This window comes from Hakea prostrata, chromosome 4, assembly GCF_041222555.1.
Source record: "Hakea prostrata isolate BN-2017 chromosome 4, UWA_Hpros_2, whole genome shotgun sequence".
NCBI classification, from domain to species: domain Eukaryota; kingdom Viridiplantae; phylum Streptophyta; class Magnoliopsida; order Proteales; family Proteaceae; genus Hakea; species Hakea prostrata.
In genome coordinates, this window is record NC_142603.1 from 1,090,261 (window position 1) to 1,101,995 (window position 11,735).

General features: G+C 38.4%; 2 protein-coding genes across 2 annotated transcripts; one reads left to right on the forward strand and one right to left on the reverse strand.

Annotated features, from left to right (window-relative positions):
- The first annotated feature begins 575 nt into the window (after positions 1-575).
- Positions 576-7,156, forward strand: LOC149016917 (gamma carbonic anhydrase 1, mitochondrial). Its single transcript, XM_089151192.1, has 5 exons — positions 576-859; positions 2,875-3,018; positions 4,298-4,423; positions 4,506-4,657; positions 6,486-7,156. Exons 1-5 carry the CDS (start codon positions 745-747, stop codon positions 6,762-6,764), a joined length of 816 nt encoding a protein of 271 aa, XP_089007318.1. The 5' UTR covers positions 576-744; the 3' UTR covers positions 6,765-7,156.
- Positions 7,157-7,783: 627 nt separating this feature from the next.
- LOC149016918 (proteasome subunit alpha type-1-B-like) lies at positions 7,784-11,579 on the reverse strand. Its single transcript, XM_089151193.1, has 2 exons — positions 10,999-11,579; positions 7,784-8,621 (listed from the first exon to the last, which is right to left on the reverse strand). Exons 1-2 carry the CDS (start codon positions 11,347-11,349, stop codon positions 8,181-8,183), a joined length of 792 nt encoding a protein of 263 aa, XP_089007319.1. The 5' UTR covers positions 11,350-11,579; the 3' UTR covers positions 7,784-8,180.
- Positions 11,580-11,735: the final 156 nt, after the last annotated feature.

An 11,735-nucleotide genomic window follows, 5' to 3' on the forward strand; every position in this document is an offset into this window, starting at 1 on the left:
ATTTTTAAATTTTTAGATGTAAAAATAAAATTTTATCTTTGACTACATAGTCAAATCATAACCCTTGGTAGTAGCGAGATTTTAATTTGTAAATTTTTAAATAAAAAATTTTGAATTAAAAAAATTGTATTTATATTTATACCCCCAATTTTTTCTTCCAACCGTTGGATTATTTTTCATACGGTTGGCAAATAAAAACGTTTGATTGTTGGTTCAGGCTGCTCCCAGCAAATTAAAAACCCATACCTATTACCAATTGAGCAACTCTCAAGTTAAACCCTCCTTAGTTAATGACTCAATATCACAAATTACATGCTTGATTTGATGATCAATTTTTGAATAACCATTGGATTATTCGTTTTGAACACATGTGAATGGCCACATGGCCGCAACGAACAGGAGAGGAGCACAAAATCCTAGGCAGGAAGGAGACCAAGATCCGTTAGACTTGGAACGAGGGACGTGTGAACCCTCGCCCAGCCACGGCTAGGATATTTCCAGCTGAGGCCAGAAAGCAACGGGCGTGTGGCTGGCCGAGTTTGGGCTCCAGTTTTTTTTTTTTTTTGGTAAATTTGGGCTCCAGTTTTTGTGGGATATACGCATTCGGATCTTCCTTAGCTTTATTGACATTTCTCTCGTTTCCGACTCCATCTGGTCTGAGCTTCTCAGTCATATCGTCGTCTGCAAATTCAGGTCCGAGCAAGGAAGTGCAAGGACAGGTAGATCAGATCATCCACACAGAAGATGGGAACATTAGGGAAAGCGATTTACACTGTCGGATTCTGGATTCGTGAGTCTGGCCAAGCTCTTGATCGTCTCGGCTGCCGCCTCCAGGGCAACTACTACTTCCAAGAGCAACGTAGGCTTCTCTTTCTCGCTCCACCCATAGTTATCATCTCTGTCTCTGTCTCTGTCTCTCTCTCTCTCTCTCTCTTTCCATTTAATAATTCTATTTCGGGTATCTCGCACTTGCAACTCATCCACTTTCGTTTATCCTTCAAATTTCTTTTATTTTCTCACGAACAAACCACTGGGATGGATGTATTTAATGTCATTGAGACAACTTGTGATTTGATTCGTATATTTTAAAATGTTGATCTTCATAGAATTCTACGTATATGTTAGTTGTCGGATAGCTTAGGGTTTTCCCACGCCAACACTTGATAGATATAATCTGATAATTGCAGCGCATTTTGAGGGAAGGGATCTGTTCCTAAGTTTTTTCCTGCGTTACTAATTGACAGTTCCTTAAACTTGAGTTCAGCTTTGAAGATGTCATTAGATGGTGTATGTCTATTTATAATTACCATCCAATTGCCATTAGAATTGTGCTCTGGTGATGACCAAAAGGAAGAAGAATTGTGCTCCGTTAATGGGTATAGACATGTGAGTTTAGGTGTTTCCTGTACGCATGATTTGCCTCCATTTAAATGTGTTAGAAGCGAGCAGCATTTTAGAATTGTATTAATTACGTCCTCCAGTTCTTCTCGATGTTAACATTCTTGGTATTGAAGTCATTCCAACTAGATGTTTTTGTTGTATGTTCAATTGTTGATGAAAGTGCATTTTTCATGAACCTGCAATGATTAAAATTTGTAATAGTTGTTTCTTAGAAGGAAAAAAAGATCAAATTACAAGTTGGTCTATGGTAACTATTCTATAGATGGAGAGTGCCATCTTTTGTGGGTTATAGCCCCTCCCTTCCTAGTACTAACGTTTTTACTGTTAAATGCTGGACATATTAGTGCCAATTAAAAACAATTGTAAGGTTCATAATTGCTTTATCAAACAATAGACCCTATACTCCGCACGTGGGCTTGTTAACTGCTTGCCCTCTTTTCAATCTGTGTGCATTTGGTTAAATGGTTTAATGGTATACCTGTTGCTAAATTTTATGCCAGTTTTTCAACCATGATGAGATTAGGTATAATTAGCTACTTAATGTTTCATATCATTGGTGCACTTTTTTCTATGTGCTTGCTTTGCATTAATTCTAATGCACCAAACTCTAGTCTCTGAAGCTCATCTTCATGTTCACAACCATAAAAATTCAATGCTCTAGCCTTTTAATGAATCAGCTGGAGTTGCAGATGTATAAGCCCCCTAATTGTACTATAACTGAGCAGCAAGAATTAGATGAATAACAAACATTCTTCTTTACTCTACTCAACACCTATTTACTCCGTAGTTACTTGCAGTATGGTTTTGATTGTCTAATTCATTTATATTCCTACCACATAGGCAAAGTGATGCCTAGGCAGAGACCAAGACATAAAAGTATTTTGTTAAAAGATCAGCCGTTATTTCTGCTAACAATTGGATGAGATGATGATACAGAATTAATGGAGAAGGTCTGGGGTGATGTCATCAGGTTATTGCTTTAATTAATTGCTTTTTGGGGTTAATAGGAACAAGTGTAGCATTTGATGCTGGACATGCACATTTGGCATGGTTACACGTGTTTGGACATCGTTGAGTATCGTATAGCAAAAAACTGCTCAACGGGTGTCTTCTTTGTTAGCATGCAATGCCTGGTTAAATTTCCATTGACTTGATTAGTTCTCAATCCACTTGGTATAAGATATGTGTGCCAAAGAGGTGAGAGCTCCATTTGAAAGAGGGGGTGAGAAAAATGCTTGGTCACAATTCAAGCACCAATTGTGTTCTTTTCACAGAATGTATTGATTATTTGAAATGCTTTATTTTGGACTTATTATCTGATTATACACGAGAAAGTCATTCTTCATGTTTCTTTTCGCAGAATGTAGTTAAGTTTATCTCTGTCTTGTTAATGTACATGTTGTCTGTACTAAGTTTTTGATGAGAGCCATTCTTAATATCATCTAATGATCACTTTTCTCAATGTTTTTATAGTGTCCAGGCATCGAACACTCATGAATATATTCGATAAATCTCCTGCTGTTGATAAAGATGCATTTGTGGCCCCAAGTGCATCTATCATTGGAGATGTTCAAGTGGGAAGAGGATCCTCTATTTGGTATGGATGCGTTTTGAGAGGTATGTTGCCTTAAGATCACTTGAGCATGTGTTTGTTTTGTTGCATTCCATCTTTAGATGACAAAAACTACTTGTTCTCTCTAGTCTCATGGGAAACAGTTAGTTGATGCCATCTTTCATTTGACCGTTGTTTGCAATTGAAGGTGATTTATGCCAGTAAATGAATAGATCCAAGTGTTATGGACCTTGGCTGCATAGTGTCTGCCTGAATCCCTGTTGCTTTCAATTTCTGTGATATTTAAAATTCCCTCTAGAGTGAACAAATTGTTAGAGTGACTTGAATTGTGAAATTTTGTTATTTAATTTGGAGAATAATATAATATCCATCTACCATTCTATCTTCTCCATTTTAATTTATTGATGCTTTTTTTAAAATGTCAGGTTGCTAATTTAAGTCACCTAGTATGTCTTGTGCACTTGCAGAATCTAAACAAGCCGAAATTCTATTAGGTGATCAATTAGTTAGCTTTTCAATGCTTCAGACCTGCCAGATTTCAAAGTGATCATGCTTATCAATGTTGTCCATGTGTGGAAAATATATCTGGAAACCAAAGTTTGAGACAGTAGGCCAAATTAGTGGGTTGATTATTACTCAATGCCAGAACTGTTACCATAAGGCTCAATTTTTATCAATTCAACATCCACCAAATAAAGCTGTTTCGAGTCTTTTATTAGGTGACCTTTTCCAAATAAAATACTTGACTTTGGCTTCTAACATAAAGTCCAAAAATAACCAATTAATAAATTCCTGTTTTAGTGTTGCTAGTCTGATGACTGATTTACCCCTTGAACAGCTAGAACTATTGGTTAAGAAATATACTGAGGTAGAACTCTTAATCCGGTTAGTATATTTAAGAACTCGGATTTACGTTTATCTATCAGTAATTAGGAATTAGTAATACTTTACAGTTCAACTTCATATTGCAAGTTCTTGGTCTTACTTGAAAAGCTCTCAAAATGCATCAATGTCGTTCAAAACAAACGAGTTTTGACCATTTAAAATTAAGCCATGTGAATGGTGTTCTGTTAATCAAATTCTGGATTTTAGCTGTCCATTTTAATCCCAATTTATATGCTTGTCTTGTGAGCTTGAAGCTATTGTCTGGTTTACGCATACTTTTCTCCAAAATGAGATGCTTGTCATACTAATACCGTTCATGGTAATTAGATTTGGCAAGAATTGGGGAATGTGCTAATTTTATATGTTTGGTAGGTGATTTTGAAGTGTACCTCTTAATGGTAGCTGCTTTTCTCATCATAAAATTGCCTTTTTGTGTAGGTGATGTTAACAGCATCAGTGTTGGGTCTGGAACTAACATACAAGACAACTCCCTTGTGCATGTAGCAAAGACTAATCTCAGTGGGAAGGTCTTACCAACGATCATTGGAGACAATGTTACTGTAGGTGAGTATTTCTATAAATGCCTGTGTTAAGTGAGCAATTTTGTCTGTTGAGTCATGTTGTGATTGGAAGTTTCAACTGGCAGGTCACAGTGCTGTCTTACATGGATGTACTGTTGAGGATGAGGCTTTTGTTGGTATGGGTGCAACCCTACTTGATGGGGTGGTGGTTGAGAAGCATGGCATGGTTGCAGCAGGAGCCCTCGTGAGGCAGAATACGAGAATTCCATGTGGGGAGGTTTGTCCATCACCTTGGATCTTTGTAGATTTTAACTGTTATATGGTGTGATTAAAAATTTTGTAATGTTCTTCCCACAAACAATGAAGTTCTACGCCACATCAATGTCCTGTCTAACAGGCCATTGTCGTCTTATACACCACATTTCAAATTGTGGTCTTGTAAATGATAGTCCTTATACAGAAAATTTGGGGTTAAGGTCATTACTTGAGCCAATTATCGTGTTTCATCTAGGTTCCTTCCGGTTGGATGATAGAATTTTAAAAACTTAAAACAAAAATAGAATAGAAACTTTTGAGGAAAATGTCAACACTAAAGGCTCTTTTTGGTGTCAATTCTCATTCTCTATTATGCCTATTTAAAAGAAATGAGTACAAGAATTCATTATTGGTCAAGAATGAAAAATGGTGTGAATTTTGTCAAAAATTAATTATGGAGTGAAAAATAAGTTTGGTATGTCAAAATAAAAAAATTGTTAGAAAATGATAGTGAGCAAGTGAGAAAAGAGAAAAGAGAAAAAAAGTATGGTATAAGATAAAATAATCTGTATTGACTATTTTACCCTCATCTTAAGATTCTTAACTATAAAATTTTTAAGTAAACCTTTGCATAAATGAAGAGAATGAAATTCTCACCATAATCCATAATAGATTTTCTGTCTAGAATGGATTTTGGAGGTTTTTCTATTATTTTAAATAAAAACAAAACTGATAATAGATGCCAAACAAATTAAAGTAATGAAAAATTCTCATAATTGAGAATGATAATTGATACCAAAGAGAGCCTAACTGTGTAACTGGTTCATGCTTTTCTAAGGAAGTTGGTCAAATTTTGGTGAAGCAGTTGCTCTTAGCCTGGGCTCACTGAAATAGAATCTTGGAGGCCCAAACCAAGTGTTGGTCCTAATCTGGTTTTCTGGACGGTAAAGGACTGGTAGTACTTTGGATGCAATCTTTTATTTTATTTTGAATTTATAGATACTTTCTCTGAGATATGGCTTATTTTGTGGTTTTTCTAAAGCTAGTTTCTGCTCTAAGCAAGGGTGTTTCCTTTAAATTGATGTAAATATGGTAGAAGAGTAAAGAGTTGAATATCGAAAGGTGAAGTGACAGTATGCTCAAAAGAGTTAGTGCGCGTGTCCCCTCGTCTTTCCCACCCGGCTAGTTTGATTCTTCACAGGTTTTCCTAACTGACCCTCCACCATTCGGTTTTGGTAATTAGCAAGGCCATGAGTAGTTTTGCAATTAGTTTTGGGTTCATGCTAAAGTCCTCCCACAACCTTAAAATTTTTTACATACAACCGGATGTAACCCAAGTGAAACCTTGCCAGGTGATGCACCTTCCTTCCCTGATAAAAGCACCCATCGATGTGTTTCTGTTGTTACTCATTCTTATGGGGTATGATCTAGGGTCTTTCCTTTTCTTATCCTTTTCTCTGGGGTGTTTGGTTGTAGCGTACAGGAAGGTCCATGTTCGCCATCATGGAGTTCCTTTTGGCAAGTTGACCCCTACTAAGTGAACAGGATAATGTGAATCTCTTTATACCGAACTGTCAAGTTTCATCCCGCTAGCCTGGAATAATATGCAATGTTGGTGTTATATCTGGTATGCTAAGTCATGGTGGATAATCTTTGGAAGGGAATCCTTTCATGGAGTTCATGGTCTCATAGACCTTGTCCCCCTGATTGTTCTTTATTACTGTACATCTAGTATTGACTTTTGAGTGAATTGAAATTTTTGTAGTTCAACTAGAACAAACCAACTCCGCTGGCTTAGGCTTTATTGCAGGGTTAAAGACTTAAAATCTCCTGTAATTTGTGCTGCGCAGGTTTGGGGAGGTAATCCAGCAAAGTTCTTGAGGAAGCTGACGGAGGAAGAGATAGCGTTCATCTCCAAGTCGGCCACCAATTATACCAATTTAGCTCAGGTCCATGCAGCTGAGAACGCAAAGACCTTTGATGAGATAGAGGTTGAGAAGCTGCTTCGCAAGAAATTTGCTCGTCGAGATGAGGAGTATGATTCCATGCTTGGAGTTGTTCGTGAGGTACCTCCGCAGCTTATCCTTCCTGATAATATCTTGCCGGATAAATCGCCCAAGGCTGCGTGAGGAGGGAGGATTCAGCTTTTAAGATGCAGTCCCATAAATTTTCCGCGAAGGGAAATTTACCTTGGAAGTGCAGATTTATTGAATATGGGTTTCCTATCTTTTAAATAATATTTGGAACCCTGGCATGTTTTAGCATCAGTTGTGGTGTTCGGGCTTCTAGATTTATTTTTTGTTCTCTGTGTTTATTCAGAACCACACTTCCTGTCTCCAGAAAAAAATTGATGCGACGGTTCCTCTCTGTACCCAAGAGTTTTTTTTCTTTACCGAAAGTCCTTTTTGTCTGTACTCATAATTAGTGATCATTTGGGAATTATTTGAATAATTAAGTGCACTTCACGGAACTTTCTGTGTAAGAAAAGAAGCATATGGCATTTGTTGTATCGGTTGTGGGGTTGTCTTGTGTTGTTGCAGACTCTAACCAATTCCGTCTTAGGCCGAGTTTGACCACGTTTGGCATTGCCGCTGAGAAAAGCGAGTATTTTCCAAAACAATCGGTTCGACCTGCGTAAGAATGAAACATATCAAAAGCCTGAATTTTAACACCCGGCACCAGCATATGCTTAGGTAGGCCAACTGCTTGTTCTATTTTTCCACTTTAGTTACTTAATTTGCTAGCCTTACAAGCAGACGCGAGAATTTTCTCTTTTGCCTGCGTCCCTGCTCTGCTCATATCTATTTTACTCAGGTTGGTGGAAGGCCCCTTCTGGTGAAGTTGGTTGATCTATTGGGAACCCTGGGTGAGCGCCGTTCCATGATTTTGGATATGTCGAGTCATAAGTCCTCTAACATCGACTTCAAGTGATAAACATTGGCCAAAAATGCCGGAAACAAAACCCAATGGATATATCACATTTTCAATTCTGAAGCTGAACCCGGATCCCTTAAAGGATGCATTTCGAAGTTAATTCAGATACAGTAACAGTAAAGAGAAATATATATCACTCATTCTTCTTCAGCATATGATTGAAAAGCCTCGCTTCAAGATGGGTGACCTAGCCTCTTCCAGTAAAGGATTAAAATCTATCACATTATCATGCCTAGCACACACTTATCTACCCCACAAAAATTAGTGGTGTAGGTTACATGAAGGCAGAGTTCCAATCATCGCTTTACAAGAGTGCTCTCACATACAGATGCACTGCTAAGGGGGATGACTCGTCTACGAGCCAAACTGTAGTCAAATTTCTACACAACAATAACCTGGGATGAATAGATTAGGATTGAACCGCACTGAATGTCAAAATGCAAAATAGTATTTCAACCGATCATGGGTTGGAAGTTTTTGCCACAAAAGGTAAGAGCAACAAAATGCATCAACAGAATCAGTTGCACTAAATTCAATGACATCATCTCATTAAAAGTGTCTTTGGACTACCCAATTTAGAGCATAGGCCACAATGCTACTATACTGCATTATTAAATATCCATAGGTGCTGCTTCTGGGCTCTGGTCTTCTTGCATACCTGCGCCCTGGTCAGGTACAGGTTCATCCTCCTTCACTTCAGACGATTCAATCAACTCTTGTATAATTTTCTGATCTATTATATGGAAGGGTTCACCAACCCCAAGCACAGCAACAGTGCAGATAGCGCTGGTAAGCTTCTCACCTTGTAATGTTTCCTTGATTGCGAATAGCGCATCCTTGATCAGGTCGTCCCTAGAAGAGTCCATGAAAGTCCCGAACTTGCGCTCCAAGTAAGTTTTTGCAGCTTGAGAGCGGGATCCAATGGCAAAAGCCTGATATTCAAAATAGTTTCCACTTGGGCAGTTGTAGTATAGGTGCGCCCCAGATTCATCCAAACCAGCAACCAGCAGACCGACCCCATATGGCCGTTTCCAAGACCGCTGTGTGCAAACCTGCAAACAAGCGAACATTATGTACAACTACACAGGTTCTTTTGGTTAAAGAGTCAAATAATAATCAAGGAAATAACAGGGACCAGATAAATCAGAGTACCTGCGTAATTTGACAATAATAGATACAACTATACAAGTAATTCTAAGGGGCTTCCCACAGCGAACTACAACTGTTCTTTCATATACCGCTTCAGCTGCAACAGGAACGGGACACAATCCAACCCCAAAAGTTCTTAGTTAAGCCAATGCTCCCCTTGACCCTGACTCGGGACCTAAATTTCTTGCCCTTGACGCTATGCCTTGATGAGCCAAGCCGAGTGCAATTGCGCCTTGATTGGGCCTGGTCAGATGGGTTGACCCTATCCTTGTCCCCTAGCCCTAGCCTTAGCAAATCTAATATAGAAAATCAATTGTAAGAAGGGAATAATAGATACTCCACATCATTGGAAGCATCATTCATGATCAACAACTAATAAGGTTAAAAACATATTTTAATACATTATGTCGTATAAAAATCAGTATATGTATCTTCACATTTTTTATGTTTTCTCTTAAAAACAGCCTATTTTAAATTTTACTTAGACATTCCAAATTAGAATTGTAGACATGAAAGTTATGCATTGGTGCAAGAATGTCTTTAATTGGTTTTAGTTCTTATTTATAATATATGGGTACTTGTTTTGTGCTCTGAATGATAGAGAAACAGCTGAAGTAGTTTAATTATAACTTTGATCTCAGAAGGCCCTAATTTAAGACTAACGATTTATGACCACCTTTGGCCTTAAAATGCATACCCAATTTAATTGAAATTTTGATTCTAAAATGCCATAGTTTACTTGGATTTTAGATTCAATTTACAACGATAATAGAATACCACATCGCCAATCAGCCAGTAAGGATTTATATAAAAAAAAATGCAGAATGCAGCCAGTGATTGAGTTTCTTTTTATTGTAAAACGATGACAACAAGAAGAAGCATTGTTCCAACTATAGGCTTGCCTTCCAATCAGCTCTATTGGGACTACACTAGATGGAAGGCCTAAGCCATGCATATAATTTCTCACCACTTCTCTTAAGGTTATTTTAGGTATTACCCCTAGCTCTTCTTAATCTAAACCAAAATTCTAGGGTTTACCTTGTAGGGATGTAGCAATTTTGTATTGATCCCCATCCCCAATTGGTATTTCCAAACCTTCAAATTCCCAACACTGAACGCCGTATTTTCTATTTTCATTTTTGGAACCCTAGTTTTCTGACAGACTACCCAGTCAATACCAAGCTAGTACCCAATTTAGCCAGTCAAAACCTGGAATTTCCATCACTCACTTTTCAACACACAAAACCTTAACCCTGATTTGCTGACATGTCAAAATAAGAATTCAAAGCATTTCCGTGAAACTCCACACTCCCCCTGTTAGATTCCCCATCACCTACTAACCTGATCTTACCCTTAGTGGACCTTATACCCAGTTTTAACCTAACCGAATTGCCTAGTTCATACAAGATACTGTGTAACTGGCCCCTAATTTATCCTTACAATTTGAGCCTGCATCAAAATGACTCCCCTGCTCCTCCTATTGTCCTGCCCTGCAACATACCTAATCACATGCACCTGGGGCGTACACTGTGTATCAGGGTATGATATACGCATGTTGTCTCAAACCCATGACCAGTTGCATGAAGGCTAGGAAAAGGAAGTCCAAAGCAATTGCAGCACCACAAACTGGATGCAATATAGAGAAGAAACACCTCAATAGAATGGCAGAGTACACAGAGTAAATTAAGGATTAAACAGTCAACACCTTCTGAAGAAGATTTTCCAGTTCACCGCAACCACTGACCTACTTTTTTGGAACTTTGAATAAACTAGGAAAAACCTACAAAGTTAAACCAGAAAAGAAACAAATATGAGGCCATCAAAAAAAAAAATGAAGCGGAAAAATCAGTAATTTGAAACAAATTTTCAGCCCTGAGTCCACTAACAGTCGAAACTGAATTACATCCTCCCACCTAGTTCTTGAACAAAACCAAATCCCTTATATATTTGATTTTTCAGCATTTCAAAGAAGACCTTAACACCACTCACCACACAGTAGATGTAATATCAACATCACATAATCTAACAAACAAAGAGAGAACGATGTGAAAATCATAGTGTAAAGCACTAAAAATTCAATTATTTGGTCATTATCCATCCAATTACCAATTAACACAAATCAAAAACCCTAACGGTTAAAAACGTGTTTCCATCTTCAGAAGCAAACCCTATGCCCTCTGCTGAACGAACCAAAGGCACGTACACGTACAGTGAAAATATAACAACTGAACTGGTTTAGAGATAGAAGAGAAGAGAACAGTATAGGGTTTTGATTTGCACCTGGGCCTTGTCGGCAAGTTGAACAACCAATCTTCCCACGGGAAGAGGAGACTCGTAAGCAAAGCTGTAATTGATGCATTCGGATCGAAGGTACCTAGAGAGGACTCTCCCATCGGCGGTGAGCCCGGCGATGGCAACACCGATGTGATCATCGATCTTGAAGATCTTCTTCTGGTGAGAGGAGAGCTCCGAATTGGCTTTGTTGACGCTAGCCAACACCACATGGGTTTTTGATCGGAGGCCAATGGCGGCTGACCCTTGCTTCACGGCCTCCATTGCGTATTCCACCTGAAAGAGCCGCCCGGCCGGGCTCCATGTGGTCACGTCTGTATCGTACTGGTTTCTGAACATCTTTCCAACCCAACACTCAGATGACTTCCCCAAGCTCTTCCAGTTCTTCTCGAGAGACAAACTCCCCCCTCACTCTATCTCAAGACTCAAAATCATAAAATGGAAAAAGAAAGTTTTCTTGGCCCCCAAGACTCTTACCGATAAAGAGGAGATACTGACATTTTAGTTGCAGAAAAAACCCATTGTTCAATGTGGAAGAAAATTGCGAATTGAAATAAGTCGTCAGTTTTTTCACTATTTCTAGTCTCGATTATAAAAGTTGATTTATTACTGGAGAAAGAAAACCTAAAAGTTGATTTTAATTTTAATTTCGCATTTCCATTTCCATTTACATCCGTAAAAGTTTACAATAAGAGGGGTTAGCGTGTCACTATGGCCCACACGGC